Below are 23,866 nucleotides of genomic sequence, written 5' to 3'. Positions count from 1 at the left end.
TAATACAGCTACTGTATTATTCAATATATTTTCTCTTTATATTTTCAGGTGATTAATTCAATCAATTTTAATCTAAGAACTTATATTAAAAATATAAATTAAAGAAATAATTTATTTTACAAATATACATTTTTAAAACGTGATTTTTAAAATAATTATACATCTATACACATATGTATTTTACATCAATTGCATAATCCAGTATATTACATATGTCATCGTGATACTCCAACTTACATATTCGTTTAATAAAATATTCAATTAACGCATTAATCTACTTACTTCTGTAATTTGATTCTTTAAATTATACTAATTTAATTTTATATTTATTTTAAGTATTTTGTAACAAATACTTTGTATTTAGGAATGAAAGTACATTGTTACACGAAGTTTCGTATAAAATTGTTTATAAAACACATGTAATTGGTAAAAATATGTAAAAATATGACAAGTGAAGTTATGTTTGATTCACTTATGTAGACTTAAGTTTTAATTTGGTTGGTGGAATTTTTTTTTTTTTTTTTTTTTTAAATTTCTATATATTTACAAATAAAGTTTTTACAAGATTTTCTAATATAATTTACAATTCATAAATTATAGTTGCAGTTGCAACATATCCAATACATCTTAGAATAATCTTTACATCATTGTGTCTCCATTACCGTTATTTTATCTTATTTTATTTACTAGCGAAATGTATTATCTTTTTATATGCGTATCTTTCATCTGAATTTTGTTACAATAAAGGATCTCGTAAATAGCATTTCCTTCTATTTTCAAAATCTTTTATAATATTATTAATTATAGGAAGCTTGTCGTTTTTCTTTTATAGGATAGTACGGCGATGAAATTTCTACGAAAGAATTTCCGTGTAACTTAAAGAACGTATTATTCATTTTGTAGATTAATAGCTAATGAAGATTAAATAAGTTCCTTTAAATTTCAAATTTAAGAAACGTAATGATAAGTTAATTATCAATATTAAGAACTTTCGTAAGTAAAATAGTGTGAAATAATGTAATTTAGTATTAATCCGTGGATTCTTAATTAGTAACTATTTCATTATAGTCTATTAAGAATGTTGATTAAAATAAATTTGTTTTTGTTTATATGCTATTATTAATTTCATCCCGTTCAATTCGTACAAAGTTAAAAAATGAATTATTATAGTATGAAAGTATTTCTACTAAACTTATCTAGACCTTTTATCATAACATATTTATTGATCTTTTATCATTCAATATTTATTAACTTGGTAAATCTTGTTAGCGTTGACATAATTTAAAATTAAATAATATTGTATAAAAATGATAATTTAACTCTCAAAAAGAATAACAATTGAAATAAAATGACAATGCACGTCGCTTGTATCAGCGAAAGAGAAGTAAATCGTCATTCTCCCTTTGACGACTCATCTCTCTTTTATATATATTTGTCTTCCCGAACTGTACAAGGGGCCGAAAGCACCTCAGTTCCATTATGCTTGAGAGGGTACCTTTATCCCTTAACTTTCTCTCTGCCGCCTTTCACTTCCTTCGCTTCTTCTTTCGTCGTATGCTTTCTTACCGCTCGATCCCTACCCCTTCATGACGTCATTGACCGATAGAAAAGCATCCCTTTCTACAAGCATGCGCACCCTGCAACTTACCAAACTTTTACCACTTTTTCCTAGGATAAGAGTGGCAGAAGAGGGGTGAATAAGAGTAAGATTTTTTCTTCTGAGTGATTATACAGTTGCCGCTAACTTTGAAAACGTCGTTTCACGTTACAATTGCAATATTATTCAGATATAGTATTAAAATTATAAAGGTCTTTGGATATTTGAAATACATTTTTTGTAACAAATACATTTTAAACGTAATTGATGATGAGTTCTTATCGATGGAAAATAAGGTTGTGAAAATTTCTAAGAAATTTGTAAAATTATTCGGCATTTTATAAGTTTCTTTTTAATGTCATTCAAGCCGGTAATTTCACACTTTTCCAAATTAATAAAGTGCTTGAATTATTTATAAGTTTTACTAATTTTTTAATTGTAGGGTTCATTTTATAGCATTATATTAAATAATTAAATAGAAAACGTAAAAAAAGTAGCTTAAAATATAGTTAAACTTTTTCGTGTGACTCAATTTTTCTTGATTTAAGTCAAATGTTAGTACACCGAGTGCTCATTTTTCCATTTTCATATCAAAATCATTTTTGAATAGTATAATCAATATTTCAAATTTTTTATTATTTATCTTCTTAAATTTCAATAATTTAAATCACTTTGCTATGATAAACTTAATGATAAAATTATCGATATTAATATATTAAAAATATATTTTTAACTATATAGCTGGTTATAGTAATGCAAGCGATATATGTTTTATAGAATATTTACACTATACTCATTAATATTTGTAAATTATAAAACGGATATTACATTCGAATATTAGAAGTATTATAAAAGTATTACACATACTTCTAACGTATATGTAAAAAATATATATGGTAATCTTTATTTATAACGAGTACTCGCACTTAAATTCTTATTGCAAATAACCCAAGGAAGACTTAATCAATGAGAATATGTAAATTAATGAAAAATTAGCGTTTTAAAAATAATCTGAAATAAATATATACGTCAATATATTAAACTTGACATTTATAAAGCGAAAGATAGAGAATAAAGCAATCTAGGCATCAAACTATATATAAATTGCTTATACAGGCTAGGTTTGTAAGTGCTCGTATCAAGTAATTTTAGTGACCTTCCAACCCCTGTATAACAGCTTTATCACATATACTGTTGTCTCTTTTATATAATTGGCGATTCGCCAGTGAGCTACGGAGTTCGTTTCTCCAAAATCTTGGTAGGGGAAAGGTTGGGTGCCGCATCCTGTCGTCATATCCTTCCTTATATATATATATATATATATATATATATATATATAGTGTAATGTATAAATGTATATTGAGAATGAAATTGCAAATATACTCTGCACAAGCACGTTGTGAATTTTATCTTCCGCATCTATGGATCGTTACGTACGGTGTTGTGGAGTTTTTTTTTTTATAAAGGGGATGATTATAATCAATATTAGTTATTATTTTTGCGTACTACTTTAAATTACTAAATTGAAATTTTAATCGTTACACAGATTATTAAATTTTTTAAACATAACAAGCAGAAAAATTGATATCGATTATTCAATTAAAATAGTGATTAAAAAAAAATTATTTAAAATCTGTTTAAACTATTAATCCTAAATCGTTATGAAAATAAAATTTTATATTTTAATATTACATTTCTAATTTGCGAAACTTATTTGTTTTTATTATTTTTGTAAAATTTTCAAAATAATTCTTTGAAAACTTATGTTAAACGAGTAAATAAATGTAACTAACGTAATGTTTATACGATCTTCAAAATCTTTGTCAACAATTTTGCTTTCGGTTATCTCCCAATAAAATAGTATGAATCTTTTATCTCTTCCTAGAGTAATTAATATTTTTAATCTTTAATACAGAGGAATTAGAACAAACAAGAAAAGAGAAAAAAGAAAAATGAAAAACGAAAAAAAAGAAAATCCTTGCTACAAAAATAAAATAATATATAAATATATAAATATATAAAGTATGTTCTATTTGTTATTAATGAAAAAAGTATTAATACTTAGATGAACATATTTTAAATAATATTAATCTGGTTACATTACATTGGATATTGAAAAAAGAAAAATAATATAAATTATGATATTTTTAATGACAAATTATTAAAAATTATGACTAAAAATCATGGAATAACGTTAACAAAACTGGAGGATTAGAGATTTTTTAACTTTTTGAATTCAATTTATAATTGACTATGTATATAATATATAATATGGACAAGCTATGATAATAGGTAACTATAAATATGTAAAAATAACAGATTAACAAATTTCAACTTGATACATCTCAAATTATTTAAATTTTTAATTATAAATATTATTAATTTTTTCTAATTTAATTGATGTAATTATTAAATTAGTTTCTTAATTATTCATTAATATAATAGTTGAGATGGTTGTATTCCAATCGATGATATTTATATTATTATATTTATATTATATTATTTAAATTAAGAAAATTTTTACTGCTTTACTATGAATTAATATACAATTATTTTTTACTAAAAAATTTTTTTCATTTTTCAAAAAGCAAATAATTATTTACATATTGTATTTTGGGCATACGATTAAGTTGTTTTATTCATTAATTTGTACTATATTTAATATTTTAAACTCATATAAAAACATAATTATTAAGTATTTCCTTTGAATTAATAAGTTTTTAACTATTTTAATAAATGAAAAAATGAATTACCTTCAATTGCGCATGTTTTTTTTTTATACTGAAGTAAAAATATTCTGTGAATATTAATTTGAAATATCTTTTTTATCAGTAAATGATATGTTTTATTTAATCACGCGATTTACAAATGTAGTATAAATTAATAATAAAACAGTAATATAAAATAGTAACTTAATACTATATTATACAAATTCTTAATTTATTAATATATTATATAATATATAATTAATATTATTATATAATAATGCATTAATATTTAATAATATATATTAATATATAAGCAAATTTTAACATATTAGCATTTTATAAATCATACAATCATTATTATGAATAATACGATCAGTATTTATTAGTTTAATAAAATTAACAATACTGTATTTTCTGTTGATTTAGAAAAAAATAAAGTAGGAGTTAAAAAACGTGATTTATTTATTGAAGTTTATAATAACGTTTATTTGATAAGTCATAAGGAACATATCAAATATACATTAGATAATGTACTTTTCAATTAATGAGCTTTAATTCAATTTTTATGAAATTGATTTTTATATACTAATTTTTCAACAATGAAAAATATTAGTAAAAAAATATTATACATATGATTATTTAATATAAGAAAATTGATTTTTATCAAATTTTCGAATTCTATTAACATTATTTTATTACTATTGGTTACCAAAAATGTATGTATAACATATAATACATTATTATATATAATTTACAATTGGTATAAACTTTATTTTTTTTTTGTTTATATTATATTTATTTTGTATTTTTATTAAAAGTGTTATAAAACATTGGAAAAATACGTATTACTTCAATTTACGTAAAGTGTTAATTAAATACTATGTTTGTTATATATATATATATATATATATATATGTAACAATGTCGATAATAATTACATTTAATGCATATAAAACTATTTATTAGGCTATTAGATAATTGTTTTGGAAAATATAATTATAAATAAAAAATATTGCTTGTTATATTAAAGTAAAAAAAGGAATGTATTAACATATATTTAGATAAAAGTTTTTATTTTTTCCTATATACTTATTAATTTTGTTCGTATATAATAAATAATTATTTCAACAGATATTTTAATATACCATTTAAAAATATTCGCTATAATGTATTTATAATTTATATTAAATTAGCTTTAGTATTAATTGTCTGACGTTTATATTGTTTGTAGGATAATGTATTAACATATTAAAAATGAATTTGTAAACTGTAATTAATATTTAAATAATAATTGTACTGTCAATTGATTATATTGAAATCATTTAATCTTGTGTAAGACAGAAAAATAATAATACAGCGTCATCTTGCGGCAATTAATTTTATTAAACTTAATTCTTCTTTATCGACAGTTTTTAGTGACTAGAAAAATAGATTGGCAAAGCTATTTATTGCTTCTTATAGATGTTCTATTTATATTAAAATAATGTATGATTTTACTAAAAATATATTATTTTAAAGCCGGTTAATGGCACTGTTTTTCTTTTTACTTTATTTTTTGTTTTTTTTTTTTGCTTTTGGTCATATATATATATATATTCATTGCTGGTATATTTTCCTGAAAGATCACTATTACGGAAGCTTATAGACTTTTATAATCTTTAATTACATTTTCAATCTTTGCAAATGCTTCTAAAAAATCATCCTCTTCTAAACCAAATTTCTTGTATTGATGTAGAAAAGCAGAATGAGTATAGAGATTCCAAGCTTTATCAACTATACCGTCTAGAGTTTGATGAATTTGTGAGTTATTTGTAACAAGCGTTAAAAATTTGTCTTGATTCAAAAGTCTACGTTCTTGGTTTAAGTAAGTCAATTGATCAGAAGACGAATTCCAATTAACGTATAAATTTTTACTCCGCAAATCATCGCAAGTCATCATATCATTTTCAGTGATGTTACCACGAGACAAGAGCATGTTTGATATTGATTTATAATATAAATGATTCGCTTTTGAGTTCAAGAAATTTGATGGTGGTTTTGCTTCTGTATCTGTTAATACAGAAATTTGTAGCATTTGCTTTAAATGGTCTATATACGTTCTCCAACTGTAAAACGATTCATACTGACTTATCGAAGGTGAGATATACGGTGTACTTTTAATGGTTGCGAGTTTATAACTGGGATGACAGGCGATAGTCGAAGTTAAAAAATTAACGCCACACCAAGATTGGTGCACAGGTTGGAAGAGGGAACATAATTTCTTCGATATAACGTCATTAATATTAATTAATTTTGTTTCAACATTTTTCAAGATATTAGTACATATTGTATGAATTTGCTCATTTTGAATCAAAAGATTCAAATCTATTGATTCGGTAAATCTTGCTAGCGTTAGCATGGTATTATAATTTTGAACGCTAATTTCACCAGATGCATACGGTAATACAATCGAGGCTACAATACTTTTATTTGGGAACTCATTGCGTAATAATTCAGCGGTAAAGCTACCGACTCCTGATCCTGTTCCACCAGCCGAACTAAGTAATAGCAAGATCCCATTAAAACAATCGGTTTTTTCTATTTCTCTTCTTGTTATATCTAAAATTTCATCTTTAAGCTGAGGTCCTTTAATTAATGAACCATAGGCCCAATTGTTAGCAGAACCACCTCCAGCTTGACAAATTAAATTTTGCGAACGATAAGTCCAACAATTTGATGATTTGCTACATACTTTATTAACAACCTTATGTTCGGTATCGACTAAAATTGCCCTTGCTAAACGTTTTCCATCTTTGTTTAAACTTGTAAACCAGTTTTCAAAACTCTCTTCGATGTATGCACTGTTTGCTTGCTTCGAAATACCTGTATCTGTACTATCTAGATCATTAGATACGTGTTGAAATAACGAGTGTCCTATTTGATTTCCACATTGCCCAAATTGAATTGTGAGCATACCTTCACTTTGAATAAAAGGCGATATTTATGTACCCGAGAAAACTCCATATAGTTCTGTAAATGAATAAAATATTAGGTAAGAGAATATTTTTAAATGTATGGGTTATTAAATTATAAAACTGAAATTTGATAGTCGAACGTTTTTAATCGACATTTTATAGTTTCCAATATAAATTGCTTTTTTATTTTTACTTTTGCTTATTAAAAAGTGTTCATATGGAAAATATTTCTTGACTATATTGTATACGTATAATTGAATGTATAAGTAGTCTATAAAATCAATCCAAATTAATAAATATTCTTAAAAGCTATAGAATACTAAAATAATCTTTAAACGCACACTCACACGCGCATACAAATATATATTTATTTATATATAATTTTGTAATTAAACTTATGTTTAATATGATTCTAAATTTTTATATGCTCAATACAATTACACAAATAAGCTACATTTTAACTAAATATTTCAAAATTGTATTAAAGCTTACTCAAATTTAAATTATACACGTTTTAATGTTAAGATACAATATGTACTTTTTAATTTTTGTAATTTGACAAGACATTTGCCTAAAACAAGGAGAGAAAATTACTTTTAAAATTTAACATGGCCAAATCTAATATACTTACTGTGTAAAGCAGGTAAAATTTCTATTACAAAGGTATTATTAAAAATATATTTGTATGTTTTTTCCCAGAATATCTCTTTATTTTCAGATGGTGAAATTAGCACAGTCATATGATTGTTTCAACAGTATATCTCTCATCAATTGGAATAAAAAATATTTAAATTTACTTTAAGGCTATCTTTCCAAAATAGGTTATATTTTTCTAAAAGTCCAACTTGGATGAATGTCCTTTCACTTTTTGCAACTGAGATGGTTATGAAATTGGCGGGGCAAAGGAAGATTAAATAATTTTCATGGCGTAAAATGATGTACGAATAGAATTTAAATTAATGTACGGATTATGAGACGAGATGAAAAACAAAAGAGAGATGAAATCGTGATCGACATGAGATTATATCTAATACAAGAATATTTTCAATTAAATAGATTACTTATTTAATACTACTATTAACTAATAATTCAATATTACTATTTATTTCTATTTATTTCTTTAGTAACAATCTAAAATTTTCTCTTTAATAAATTGAAACCTTTAATTTTTATTTGTTAAATAATTACACTTAAATCTAATATTAATAATATTATTTATGCGTTGGATTAAAGTATACGAACAATTGAATTTTGGTATAATGTAGAGTAAGTAAGTTTGCTTATTTGTCAATTTGTTTACAGTGTGTTTACATTTTTCATGACCATATAACAATGGGTATTCTCAATATGCCTCCTTTTCTCAGACGGATTTGCAGCCTGAAATATGAGGAGTAATGAATCCATTAAGTTATTCGTTTATTAATACGAAGTAATTTATGACAATTTATGAACTATTATCCTTTTGGAGAATAATTTATTTGATATTATCAGAGTGTGAATATAGGATGGACTTTATGAGGGTACAAATTCCACAATCTATAGGTTTAATAGTATTAAAAGTCTCTAAACTATAGAATATTTGGCTAAACGAAATAATCTTATGGAAATAAATAAAAAAATTATATGTAGAATATTCCAATAGCGAGTATCGCTAATAAAAATGATAACTTTAGCAATATTGATATTATATTGGAGAACTTTTAATATCCAAGTACTTTCATTTCATGTCCAATTGTATTGTTTAGTATAATAAATGTATATTATGGTATGACATTTTATTTTATAAGTTACATATCTGTTTAAAAGTTATTTCTTTATGTATAAAATTGTTTATAGTATATTGTATTATATATATATATGATCTTTTATATATAATAATAATTGTTATTATTTTATATAAAATGCAAATTTGAAATGAAATTTACACAAAAACATAAATTATAATATAAATATACAATGGAAGAGGCATTATAATGTTACTAATATTAGTTTTGTTAAAAATTTTATTTCAAAATAAACCCAATTTGAATTCGTTATTATGCTATCTAACAAGTCTGGTTTGTACTTATAAAGTGATGTGCAGGAGCTCCGCCAATATATAGAAATTATTTAATTTTACGTATAGCTATTTGCTCACTTCGTTATAGTTTTATATTAATATTTATGTTGTAATAGATTTGTAAAGAAGGAAAGGACATAATAAATTTATGCACAGATTATTAACGTCTACGACGTTAAACATTTACAATGGCCATTTACGAATGCCAAAAAGTCATTTATGCATACGCTACTCTAAGAATTTTACTTTTTACTTATTGAATCTCGCTTAAGAACATTTATAAATTTCATTTTTAAGTAGATGTAGATGACTTACTTCACTACTTGCCTCTATTGTTGTTCGCGTCATTTTTAACACAATCATAAAAAGCAAACTCTTTTTAAATTATATTAAATTTCAATATAAGATTGAAATATTAAATTAATCGATTTAGGCTCATTTGAGACATATGATGATTAGGTAGATTTACTAATTATTACTGAAAATTACTGAAAACAAATGCAATAATAAATGACATATCTTTTGAAAGAAATAGGTATGTATTGGTACACGGAAGGCATATTGACATGATTTTGTCTAAAGCAGCTCGAGTGGAACGTCAGTAGCAATTATACAATTAATAACCTGAACCGCACAATAAAATATTTCCACCAGATATTACGATTATTCAAATATAGTAAATCTGAAGATGTAATATAAAAATATCTTAACTAATTATTAATTTAATTATTAATTTATGCTAACCTATACATTATTTTATCATTTAAAAAGAAAAAATAGTTGTTAAGTTCTGTAACTTAAATACTAATATACAACGGAAATATAATATTTCGTGAAATCCCTAACTAATTAAGTAACTTCAATAAGTTGTTTTCAAAATTGATTAGTGTATTGAAAACTATAAAATTATAATTATTTTATATTTAGTTAATTGTACGATTGTTAAATTGTAAAAAGTTGTTAAAAAGTTACGATTGTTTTTGAGAAATATTTTATAACCTATCAGTATAGTTTGGAAAGGTGAACAAATAATGGCAATTAAAAAGACTTGAATATATTTTAAGAAACTCTTTAAACGGATTGTTTAAAAATATTTTATAAAATATTTTCTATGTATAAAACATGTTCTTGTCTATTTACATTTTTTATTCATTTATAAAATTATATATATATATATATATATATATATATATATATAGATCTATTTGTTTGTGCTGTTGTTTTAATATATATATACTGTAAAAGATGTAGGGCAATTGTTTAAGTATAGGTGAAATAAATTTAATCAAGACTGAATTTTTAATTATTTATAATTATTATATACTTATATGGCCATTTAACAACCATTCACCAAACATTATTATATTTTAATATTTGTTTAAATTGAAAGGTAAATATTTAGAATAAAAAGATTATATATTTTTTCTATTTCATTACAATACTGTTGTAAAGTAAAGTTATATATGCTTTTACGAACAGTTATTAACTATTATTTATCCAAAATTCTTGACAAAATTTTCATTTAAAATTCAGAGGTGATTATATTACGGGATTAAACAAGAGTCCGATGTGAATATTTCCTGAAGAAAGAAGATAGCGAGAGAGAGAAAGAGAGAGAGAGAGAGAGAGAGAGAGAGAGAGAGAGAGAGAGTGGGGACAGAGAAATAGTGTTTTTAGTTACAGCATAATGCGAGTTTGCAAGTGCGAAATATTGAATAGACATCAGTGTAAGTTTAGATAAAAACTATTTCGGTGTATATAATTTTATTAATTAATTTACAATTAAATACGCAATTGTTTATTCGACTGACATTAATCAAGTATGATTTACATATTATTATTATTATTATAAAATAAAGAGAATCAATGGTACAATGGCTTAGCTACAATAATTGTTAAAAATTGCGTGACGTCTGTCGTGAAATGAGATGCATGCAATGGAGGAGCAAACAAGGAAAAACTTAGCAGTCTTGTGCAGAAGCAACGACTGGAAAAATACAGATATGTAACACTGGGAAGAACATCTTCTCTTCCATTATTTCTTTTTTTTAGATTTAAATGAAGAATAATGTCGATGTAAGCTACTGAAAATAGGTACCGACAAGCCTCTTAATAAAATTTATGAATCATTTCACGAAGAGTGAACATTAATAACATTATCGTTACATTAACGTCTTTTATTAGTATTGCATTTTTTTTTTGTTGCAGCTTTTATGTTTTATAAAAGATAAAAGAGAAATGCAAATTAACGTAAGAATAAATGAACGATAGTTATTTTACTTTGAACATGAATACAAGAAAGAATGCAATCGTTTGATAGAAACGAGGACATTAGCGCAGATAATGATGTGGATAGTGATAAAATTGCCATTGAGATAAATTCTCAAGAGCTGAAAGAATGTCAATCAAATATAAGGGAACTAAAAGAAAAACTTACGGGATCGAGCCACAACCAATCATCGATGATGTGTTATCAAGATCGAAAAAATTCTCAACCACATCCAACGCCAGATTCTGCGGAAGATGATAATGGAGAGTCATCTTTTATTAGTTCGTCATCATCAACGAGCGATGCAGAGGATGATGATGAGCCATTGGATGCATTACAAGATAAGGGCTGGATGGACGAGGTTTCTCTGCCTTCTTCGCAATTACAGCATGAAATGAATGGACATGTGTTGCCAGCTAATAATCCTTCAGAATTTGGGGATGTTTGCATAAAAAACTCCTCGAACGTGCACTTGGGGAGTAGAGTATTTTATAAAGGGCCTGTGACTATCAAACAATTTGTTTATACGAATTCTGCAGCAATTACCGATGACCCTGAGAGTTTGCAAAGTGACGGAGAAAAGCTCAAAAGCAATACTACCAACAGCGATAGTAAATCATTTGATGATCTATCATTATCAAAAAGACCATCGCATATCTTCAATTTTTTAGCCCATCATAATAAAGGTAATTAAACAACACGTTTTACACGTCAGTGTAAGAAAATATCTTACTCTGTACTTAACAGAACATTTTTAATTTATTGTTCATTTATATCATTAAAGTAAATCAATATAATCGTAGTAGTATTTAATTAACATTGAGCTTAAAATACTTTTAACTTTCGTTACAGATTATATAATTCGAAATGGCTTTACACTCATTTAATACTTGCAATTTATGTGGGAATAAATTTTTATTATATATTTTATTATTATTATTATATGAAATATATTTAAAGAATAAGTGTATGATATATGATTTAGAGTATGGAAAGATGTAGAGTATTTTGAGTTTAAATGCTAGACAATGATAGTGATAGCACGTGTTTCGAATGTAATATTCCAAAGATTTTCTTTCCTCATTAAAATTTAGCTCAGCTTTAAATTATTTATACATATATGCTTAATGAAGAGAATAAGTTTTCCTTTTTCGTTTGTTCTTTGCAATGAGCATAACCATAATATTTCCTTGAAAAAGGAAAAGAAGATATCGCACAAAATTATCACACAATCCAATAAAATTTTTTATTATTTTACAAGCTAAAGTAAGTTGTAATCAATTTTTGTAGTTTAGTTTTTTCTCATACTCATTACCTGTCTAAAAGTTTTCTTCATATATTATAAATGAATGAACTGTTTTTAATTTATGGATAAGACCTTATTCGAAGGTAAAAAAAAGTTTTTACAATTAAATTATAATTCTTATTACTACTGTCATTTTATTCATTGTATTTCTTAAAATCTTCATCCCTTATACTTTTTTCATATGTATGTATCAATCTAAAGTGCCGCGTGAAATGAAAATTCGATTACTCGATATATTTTAAGCGAATAATCTGCCATTGCCGGAGATTTTCAATTTTGTTCCCGGGCCTTTCATTATAATGCTTAGGGCTCCTGCACATCTGCAATCCGCTCGACACTTCAGACGATAAGAATATTCTTATTGCGGCAGTGCAATTCTCGCATGTCGGGGGTTAATGTCTACGCGCTACTATCACCACCGCTCATGCCAGTAAAAATCATTTATTCGTGAATATAAAAAACACAAACTATTTAATCAATTTCAAATGAACAAAATACAATTTCATCAAAATAATAGCCAAATATTTCTAAGCGCCATTTGATAAAAATTAAATTATAATTAACGAATTAAATTATAATTATTTAATATATCATTTACAATTGCAGGATGGTTTCGTATAAAGCAATGGGTATTTACCATTTGCATAATGATCTCAATGCTGGTGTCACTCACTATACTCGCTATTTGGTTATCAGGTACGACTATTTCGACGAAACGACAATATCTTCCAGTTTCGCTCAATGATTCGTCAATAAGTAATGGTACACATTAATCAAATGACTAGCATTCGGTATATTACTTAGTTTAGTCGAGAGAAAGAGAAAGAGAGAGAGAGAGAGAGAGTAAGATAAAATATTATTATTTTTTTAACAGTTTTCATCTTTCCCAGCATTATATTGTTAATGAAATAATCATTATATCCTATATAGAACGATTATTAAAAAAAAAAAAAAAAAAAACTATTAAAGTTAAGGTTTTTAAAAATAGAAATTGAGATGTACATGTTGCTGGTTAAATTTATTAGGTTATTAATTATTCAATATAAATCCATCGAAATATAAACATCTACATTGGGGATTATATTTAATATTTGTTCTAATTATGCGATTAAATATTACTTTTATAAGTTATTTGTTAAATTAAATTTTTTATAATTAATTCAACTAAATTAAAGTTTTTCACAAAAGTATAATAAATAGAACGAACAGTGTACGATGAATATGATAAAAGTAAAAAAGAAAAAAAGAAAAAAACACTACTTGTAACTGTAAATTATGCAAAAAATAAAAATGTTGCTATTGACAAAATTTATTAAATTAAAACTTTAATCGTAAGCTGTTATTTACAGCAAAGCCTAATGTATTAACCTTCTTTTTAAAATAGTATTCATTAAATTAAAATTTTATTATATATATATATATATATATATATATATATATATAGTAAAACATTATATTTTATCTGTTTACAAGGATTTAGCAAGTATTGTAAATATGATTATGATGTGAATATATGAATTTCGAATTTATTTCGTTCATAAGAATAATTTGAATATTTTTAGACCTTCGCTTAAAGATGTGTACAAATCTGTATGGAAATTAGAATAATAGGGAATGTAGATTTTAAGCGAACGTCAATATTTAATTGTATTTTATTTTAATATCATTAAATTATTCGATCGCCTCATTTCTCATTTAATACATTTGCTTAATTAGGTAAATAAGCGATAATTAACTTATACTTTAAAATCTTGACGGAATTAAGGCTCTAAATATAATATGTTCATAATTTAATAATTTAAAATAAATTTTATTATTTTACAAAAGATTCTTAATACATTTAATTTGCCTTTTTTCTTCTTATTTTATCTATCTTAAATTGTTATTAAAACTATTATTTATAATAAAACGGTTGATTTTCTAGATTTAACGATACCAGGGGTGCACATAATTCCGCGTATTGAGTGGGGAGCGCAACCACCATCAAAAACACCGACACCCTTGGGAGTTATTCCAGTTCCTTACGTAATTATAAGTCATACGGCTTCGATATTTTGCTATACTCAAGCCCAGTGTGTGTTGAATGTCCGGGTCGCCCAAACATTTCACATCGAGTCTAAGGGTTGGAATGACATTGCCTATAACTTCCTTGTAGGCGGTGACGGTTTAGTTTACGAAGGTCGAGGCTGGAACATCGAAGGAGCTCACACTTTTAACTATAACTACCAAAGTATTGGAATATCGTTCATTGGGACCTTTAATGAAGTGGAGCCAACGAAAGCGCAGCTTTATGCAACAGAGAAGCTGATCGAGCTTGGCATTAAAGAAAATTATATCAGTAAGGATTACAAGTTATTAGGACACAGGCAGTGTATTAAGACTGAAAGTCCTGGTGAAACTTTATATAATATAATTAAAACTTGGCATCACTGGTCGCCGACACCCTAATGCTGTGGAATTTCATAACTTAATTTGACAACTTAATAATAATGGATAAGCGAGGAGCTGCTTGCCGTATTATATATCTTAGCTGCAATAATTGTTACAAATTAGTTACAATATAATGATTTTTAAGATTATTAAACGTATCCAATACGGATAATCATAGTACATAAGGACGTAGTAATAAAGACAGTGGACTTACTGATGAAGCATAAAAATCCTAGAATTATTTTTAATCTTAGACTTTATTTTGAATTAATACATTTCTTTGAATTGATTTTAATCATTTGTCAAAGCGGAAAAAATATGTAGTATTATTGAAGATTGATACAGTGTTTATTTAATAAAACAAATACTTCATACATGAAAATTTACATAATTATTTATAATTATCATTTATAAATATTTCTTATATAAATATTACACATTTTATTTACAAATATTTTTTATATAAAAATCAATAGTTAATTTTAATTTAAATCAATACTAATTTAAGATATATGATTCAAAATTAACAATTAACTAATAATTAATTGAATGTTAAAAAATGAAATATTATTAACATGACAACTAGAGCAAATCTTTATCTTTTAATCTTAAAGTAAATAACCGTAGATATTTCTATATATATATATATATATATATATATATACATATACACTCATATACACTCATATATAAATATTACGACTTTATCGATTGCAATGATTAAGAATATTAATTAATAAATCTAGATAAATAATCATTTAATTAATTATAATGTAGGTACTAATAATACTTTTATATTTAAATTATATAAACATTTACATTATGTATAAAATGTTATATTAAAATAGCTCAGCAAAAACTTTTTATAAACCTGGATATTTTTTAAAATTTATATAGATGCTTACTTTAATAGAATAGAAATTAATTACTAAATAAACAAAAATTTAATAGGATATCTTTCCTACGCGTCTATTTATTATTTTAATAAAATAATATTACGTCTTAAATGAACGAAGATAGTCAAAATTTAGAAATAAAAAATAGAATCGCAAGATTACAGAATGTTTTATATTCTAGAGGTCGGTTTTAATTATTTTATTGTAATGTAGATTTCATTAGTAATCTTTGTAATCTTGAAAATACTCTATTAGATTTTATTAATTAAATATGCAATTATAAAGGTACTTGTAGATAATTTAAAAGAAATAAGTTTAAATTATTTTATTACTCATAGATAATAAATTAAACATATGATTAAATATTATGTACACTGACTGTATTCAAAATGGTAAATTCGAGGATTTCATTATTACATGGAAAACCTTAACATTTAAGTATATACCAATTACGACATATGCAAATAAACAATTAGGAAGCTTACCTCATATGAAAAGTCATTTGATAATCAGCATTATCAATTTCTAACCAACTTTTGTACTTTATTTAAAAAGTATTATATATAATGAAAAAAGAAACAGATAGTTTCATTAAAATTAAATAAACTGAAATACTCACTTAAAACTTGGAGTTTATTTTATATTTAAAAATTATGGAAAATTTGTTTATATACCTAATGTACATACTTGTTTTCATCTGAAAATTCATTTCAAAATGAAATAAAAACCTCTATTTTATGGATGAAAATTTATTGTCTCTTAATCGTATAAGTGTTCATTAATTAAGATTTATTATTTAATTGGATACATTATTTATAACTAAATTAATAAAATGTCAAATATGTTGATAGTCATCTGAACCTTTTTTATAATATTTGCAACAAAAATTAAGAAACGCTTTATTTTAAAAACCATATCTTATCATTCTTTTAAAAAGATAAGTATTTTAAATAAAAATGATTGAGATTAAATACATTTTTTATAATTTTTTACAAAATTTATTTTAAATTCATTTATAAATCATATTTGTATTTACAAACTCGTGTAGTATCTGTAGGCATTCATTATTTATTAATCTATATTTATTAATATCTCAATTTATGTAATTATTTATGTAAGTAGAATAATAATTAATTATTTTTGCCATGATTTCGTATTAAAAGGAAAATAAATTCATATGAATTATAAATATGAAAGAAATATTAGCAAATAAATTAATTAAATATTGACTAGTAATGTTTTTTTTTTATAAATCTATTTAACATCAGAATAATAAATAATAATCAAATAATTTTTCAATTATTATACATTATGAATAATATAATTAGTCAATTTTTATAATTATCTTGTTTGTGAATTAAAATATTGCTTTTTTTCTTAACAATAGTTGCTTATTACTATTCATTAGTTGCATATTGTATAATCATGCAGTGTTGCACATGTTTACAATAGAATTTCAAATACTTATTTTTTAAGGATCAAGAGTTAAAACATTTATTGAATAAAATTTAAAGTTTATTTTTAAAATTACATTTGAATATTTATTTGATTTAAACAATCTATATAAATAACAATAAAGATTTTGATAATACAAGTACATATTAACACGTGTTAATTTAGACATGTAATAATAAATATAACTTATACATTATCATTAATAAATAAGAAATATAAATTATGACGCCAAAAATTATTACTAAGTCGAATGATCAATCAAAAGCAAATAGCGTCTATTAATAGCAAAATTAATAATTACATTGAATATTCAATCGATTGAAATTAATTACAATAGATAATTAAAATGATTTAATAATGAAATTAACAATTATACTGAGTATTCGACTAATCTGAGTTAATTACGATGAACAAGTTTCAATAAATTTAAAGGGTAAAATAATCAGAGTTCTAACTAAAAGAGCCGGAGACTTAAGAATAAAATTTCATACCATTAATCAATAAGCAAACACAAAATTGCAATTTTTAAAATAATCAAATTAAGATAAAAGTTATTTCATGGGAAACATTTAATTTATAATTGATAAAAATAATTATTTTAATTATGGATTCAATAAAATATAACAATAATACAAATACCAATGTTTTAGGTTGTGGGAGCTTAAGTAAGCAATTAAGCTCGAAAAAATGAAGATGAGGAATACATTGTCGGTCACCCTTGCCTTGTGCATTATTTTATTTATTACGTTAATGGACAATGCTACAGGTAAAGTAATTTTATCTTTTTTTTTTTGTTTTTATTTTTTTCTTTTTTTTTTCTTCTTCTTTTTTAAATTGAAATATGAATATCACGAAGAGCTGAAGACTAAATTATAATTTTCTATTTGTAATTATCAAATAAACTGGTACCATTGTTTAATTAAAGTAACGTAACTGTTAATTAACAATTTTATATCTTTAAGATTTAGCGATAGTAGATTTAGCCGGGATGTCGAAGGGTTTTGAAATTGTTCAATCCAAATGCTTCTAATTATCTATTTACGATCAATGCGAATCCACTGATCGATAAACTCGGACAAGTCGTTGCCGAGTCTTGGAATCCCCACGAGCTTTCAAAGCTTCAAATCTATCTCGTTTGAATAGTCGTCGATGCGATTTATCAGACAAATCTGAAAATTAATGTAAAAATGAGTTTTATTATATATTTATGCGGTCACAATAGCGATTGGAATACGAGATAATTCAATAATATTCTATTCTATTACAAATCTCTACTTATGTTATTATTATATTATATCGCATATTCTGTAGGAGCTTGGATAATGATTAATGATCATGCAAAAATGGCCGAAAACATAACTCGTTGGTTGGTTATAACTTCGTGTTTGCTTACTTTTGAAAGTTTGCTCGTATCAACTCACTTTACTATGGTCTTTTAAATCTGTATTTTTTAAAATTATGAATAAATAAATTGATATTTATAAAATTATAATAATCTGTACCCTTTTGTTGCTGCTTATTAATTTGTAAAATATTATATATTTTTTCTATTCTATATTTACAATAATGTATACAGTGTTTACTAATAATATTTTTATGTTATTCAAGAAATATATAATTATTTAGGTGTAAAAATATTAATAAACTTAAATTTAACGCTGTTCATAGAAAATATATAAATTGGTACAGGATGTTTACCATGTGTTGTATTGAAATAAAATACTGAATTCGGACGAGTATTATTAATATTTTATATAATTATGAATAATGAAAACGTCTACAAAAAAAATCATACTTTAATAATTTGGATTTGCGCTAAATTATAAATTATTGAATTGTAAGCAAATGGTATTAAAGCGATGAACATAACTATTTTAAATAATGTAAATTTTTGATTTATTATAATATATTCTGCTGAATTTACTAATATAGATTAAGTTTTATAATATTCTTCGAATATACAATAGTAAATTTCAATTCAGATGATATTTAATAGAATAAAAGAGCATATTACCTTTCCCCCCCCTTGTTGTATTAATTATTTATATGCTGTAAGCTTTAAGAATTTATGCGAATCAAGTATAAAGTATCGAAAATTATTTGAAGTCACTTATCTAGTTCAAATAAATAATATTATATAATAAATTTTAACATTTTTTTAGTCTATGAATTTTTTAACAAAATTATAATAAATCAAGTTAAATTAAGAAATGAAATTTTATAGCGTTTATTACCAAAATCTGCAGTAATATCACATATATCGCTTTATTCGTGTTTTTAAGATAACCATATTAATTAATTTTCTATCAGAATTAAAGTGTGAATTATTAATTTTCATAATTTATTTAGTTTTAATGAACATATATATATATATATATATTTGTATATATTAACTGGCAAAATTATTTAATAATAGACTAGTACATATTGAATAATAAAATGTAAGTTTATCCAACATTATTAGTTAAATGTTATAGAGTTATGTACATTATGTACATACAATATATAAAAACGCAATAGAAAAATTTAATGTTTTCAACCTATAAAATTCTCAATATAATATATAGTCGAATAAATTCGTAATTATTAATTATTCACCCATTAATTAAAAATTAATTAATTTGAATTTATCGATTTAGATTTTACAATTATGTATATCGAATTATTCGAATATTTTAATATTTTCTACGGAGATGTACGGATACGATGAAGACGGATGAAAAAATTGTGAATATGGTATGGTATGAAATTATAGAACTTGACAATTTTTATCAAGTATTGCTAAATGAATCCTATTAGTAATTCGTTAAACAAACGTAAGAACTTTATTTTATAGTAAACTTTAAAAAAAGACAAATTAAGAATTTTCATTGAATCTATATGAATTTCGAATTAAAAAAAATGAAAGTCATTATAAAGAATTTCGATGCCATTCTCATAAATAAAAGACCAATTAACCCGTCTATTAAAACTAGATAATATCGATGTTGGTTCACGTGAACGTAGAGGCCATTTCATATCTTAAATACCTCGTTCATCGTTATGGCAGCCAAGAAATAATATAATTACAACTGATGCAACAAATATTTTTCTTATTCATGTCTGAAAATAACATTTTTCTTCTTTTTGATACTGTACAGGGTATTTGGTATTATGCTTGAGATCATTCATTCAATCGAAGTTATAAAATAGATTTTATTTGTAAATGGAAATGTTACGATTACAAACGATTACGAGCGAATGCTCAGTATGTATTCAAAAGACTGGAAGATGATTTTTCATCAATCGCATGGTAATTCGCCAAATGAATGACATTTACTCACTTATTTATACTCATATTCTTGAGTTCTATTATTTGCAGTTTTTTTTTTTTTTTTTTATTTTTAATGAAATAGATAGAGTATTCTAAATTAAAAGGATAATTTATGATATAAGATCGGTTTTATAAATCAGCAATTGGTACTCGTATGTTAAATTGAGTTTAGAATTCCTAAATTTCATAATGATATTCAAGGTCATTTAGTTAAGCTATAAAATTTTCATAAGAATTCAATATATTTATTTTTATGATTATTGCTATTGTTGTTGTTATTGTTAATATTAACCAGCTTCAGATTTATTAAATCTTGGTATTCTATTTATGTGTTTAATGAGCTTGCATAAAGTATAGTTGATAATGAATATATTATGTTTTCTTATTTTCCAATATTAAGCGAGTATGTTCGTGACTAACTGGAAAATTTTTATTTAAATGAGATTAAATTAAACATATTTTGATACATAATATAATTCAAATATCTATTCATAAGGTTTTCGAATCTATCACGAAGAATTTGATTGAAAATATTTACTTTCAAGTTAATATTTCTACGAAAATTACTAGTTCAAATAAAAAAAAAAAACATTTATAATATGACAAAATAATATAAAATCATCGTTCTTTAAGTTAATTTCTAATTTGCATTGCTTATCTATAAAAATTATTCTTTGTATGTAAACATTTACTTAATATTTTATGATAAAAAATATATATATACTGAAATGAATGACGTAATACATGTTTGTCAAATAATTTTTGAATAATTTTTTAATTAAATCTTTTATACAATAGAATGTGCTTTATGTATTATACAAAAGATTTAATGAAATTTAAAATCCAATTAATCAAGCAACTTATTGGGGAAGTTAAGAGTTATAAACCGTTTATAATGAAAAATATGAAATATAACTAGTTGTTAAATATTTACTTATAACAGATATTTTAAAAAAAAAAGAAAAAAAAGGAAAATAAATTTCGAGGCGAATTTAACAAAAATTAATAGTAGAGAGAATATTTGTCTGCCTTACTTTTATTTTGTTCATTCGATCAAAAGTTGTCCATCCTTCAATAGGATATTGTGAATTTTTTTTTTTTTTTATTTAAAATAAGGTATGTTTTTAAATACAAATGAATTAATTTTTATAAACTTACTAATATTCAATATTTAGAATAAGATTTCGTTGAAATATTAAATATATAAATTTAAATTATATTAAAACATCAAATAATTACTTAAAATTTTATTGAATCATTAAAAATAGTAATTAAAATTTTATTAAAATAATTAGTATGTAAACGAAAATTTTATTGCAATATTAAGTATATAAAAATTATAATAAATACAAAAATTTCAATTTTTTATATTTTTGTTATATATTTTCGTAGAAATATCTACTTGTATTATATTATATCTGAATACCTTAAAGTGAATCCAAAGATTAATAATATCAATTATCTTACAAAATTTTCAGATTTATAATGTTATGTTATAATTTGAAAAAATTCCTTCTTAGTTTAATGTATAATATAATTACTATTGTAAACAATTTCAATTATATATTAACAAGTTAAAGAATATTATTTCAAATAAAAAATTATACAAAAAGTGCAGAATTAATTAAATAGTATTTTCTTATCAATAATAAACATTTTCTTGACTACGTGAACACAACGATGGCAATTATTAATAATAATATTAAGATTTAAATTATTTTTCTCGATATTGTTGAATACGTATATGATAATAAATCTTATAAATTGAATTTATATTGCATTTATTTAAAATTTAAAATTTATAGTTATTTTAGTCCTCTGAAAGTATGTTTATACAAATGCACAGTATGAAGATGTTAATTAAAAATCTGATAAATATCTATGGATACTATGTATTAAAATTAAACATAATTCACTTCTAAATTGTTAACGATTATATATTCATCTACAATAGTAAATTTTTAAAAAATACTGTGAAAAATTGTAAGTATTTGAAATTGAATCGCAAATACTAGGATATTCGAAACTATATATATAATTTTATGGAATTACGTAGATGAAGTTTAATTGAATATTTGTAATATTTTGTCATAAATATGTATATCTTAAGGGTAACTATTGTTAAATATAGGAATGAAATTATAAGAACAAATATTTAAATTATATTTTGTAGTAAATGTATAATTTATACTTGTTTCCCATTTTAAATTTTACACCATATCAGATTACATAAAAAATTCATAAAGATAAAATTAAATTTTGTAAACGATTAAGAAATTACTCTTTTAATATTAAGTCTATTGCATATTAACTTGTCTATTTATTAAAAACATTAAGCAATAAAAATTAATAAAATTCTTTATAAATTATAAATACAATCTACAAATAAGAAAAAGGATTGTAATTATATAACATGTAATCTTATTTTTTAATTATATGTAATTGGTGTAAAAAAAGTAATCCTTTTATATTTTGTCTTTTGAAATTTATGTTCAAATAGTATATTTTGCGTTTTTCCGTATCAATTATTTACTTAATATTTATAAATTTCTATGAAAACAATATATCAATATTTTATACTAACTTATGCTTCTAACCCTTTGAAAATCATAGAAACTAAGAGTCTCAACAACTGACGTGGAACTCAACATGAATTCGAAATATCTAATGTTTATTGCCATTATTTTCTTTGGCACATTTGCTAGTGGATTATGTAATAACTTAACAAGTATGCAATTTTATCTTTTCTCTTATTTGTGAAATAAATTTGGTTATAATTATATACTTAAAAAATTTCCGTATAATTAATAAAATATAAATTCTAATATTCTTTTATGAAAAATTATTTATTAAATATTATTATCGTGAAAACACGATCT

The 23,866-nt window shown here is 23.5% G+C and overlaps 4 protein-coding genes across 7 annotated transcripts in view; 3 read left to right on the top strand and 1 right to left on the bottom strand.

The window, feature by feature from the left end:
* Positions 1-5,891: 5,891 nt before the first annotated feature.
* LOC105360506 (tubulin delta chain) lies at positions 5,892-9,651 on the bottom strand. 3 transcript variants are annotated; one of them, XM_011497417.1, is made up of 2 exons: positions 9,634-9,651; positions 5,892-7,314 (listed from the first exon to the last, which is right to left on the bottom strand). In XM_011497417.1, the coding sequence occupies exon 2, from the start codon at positions 7,256-7,258 to the stop codon at positions 5,945-5,947; it is 1,314 nt and encodes a 437-aa protein (XP_011495719.1). In that variant the 5' UTR covers positions 7,259-7,314; positions 9,634-9,651; the 3' UTR covers positions 5,892-5,944. The 3 variants fall into 3 exon arrangements, with proteins under 3 accessions (XP_011495719.1, XP_011495717.1, XP_011495718.1); XM_011497415.1 differs by lacking the exon at positions 9,634-9,651 and adding an exon at positions 8,057-8,225; XM_011497416.1 differs by lacking the exon at positions 9,634-9,651 and adding an exon at positions 7,798-7,871.
* Positions 9,652-11,621: 1,970 nt separating this feature from the next.
* On the top strand, positions 11,622-12,281 carry LOC105360763 (uncharacterized). Its single transcript, XM_011497763.1, has one exon. It carries the CDS (start codon positions 11,622-11,624, stop codon positions 12,279-12,281), a length of 660 nt encoding a protein of 219 aa, XP_011496065.1.
* Positions 12,282-13,503: 1,222 nt separating this feature from the next.
* LOC105360505 (peptidoglycan-recognition protein SC2-like) lies at positions 13,504-18,434 on the top strand. Of its 2 annotated transcripts, XM_011497414.1 has the most exons (3): positions 13,504-13,655; positions 14,818-15,231; positions 18,325-18,434. In XM_011497414.1, the coding sequence occupies exons 1-3, from the start codon at positions 13,541-13,543 to the stop codon at positions 18,363-18,365; spliced, it is 570 nt and encodes a 189-aa protein (XP_011495716.1). In that variant the 5' UTR covers positions 13,504-13,540; the 3' UTR covers positions 18,366-18,434. The 2 variants fall into 2 exon arrangements, with proteins under 2 accessions (XP_011495716.1, XP_011495715.1); XM_011497413.1 differs by lacking the exon at positions 18,325-18,434 and having other exon boundaries at positions 14,818-15,524.
* Positions 18,435-23,604: 5,170 nt separating this feature from the next.
* The window catches only part of LOC105360504 (peptidoglycan-recognition protein 2-like), a 1,501-nt gene continuing 1,239 nt past the window's right edge, over positions 23,605-23,866 (top strand). Inside the window, exon 1 of the mRNA XM_011497412.1 lies at positions 23,605-23,715. Within this exon, the coding sequence (XP_011495714.1) occupies positions 23,637-23,715 (79 nt within the window). The 5' untranslated portion in view covers positions 23,605-23,636. The remainder of the gene's footprint in view (positions 23,716-23,866) is intronic.

The sequence above is a fragment of the Ceratosolen solmsi genome, unplaced genomic scaffold, assembly GCF_000503995.2.
Source record: "Ceratosolen solmsi marchali unplaced genomic scaffold, CerSol_1.0 scaffold47, whole genome shotgun sequence".
Taxonomy (NCBI): Eukaryota; Metazoa; Arthropoda; class Insecta; order Hymenoptera; family Agaonidae; genus Ceratosolen; species Ceratosolen solmsi.
Note: the sequence above shows the minus strand (reverse complement) of the source record. Positions and strands in the feature narration are given on the sequence as shown.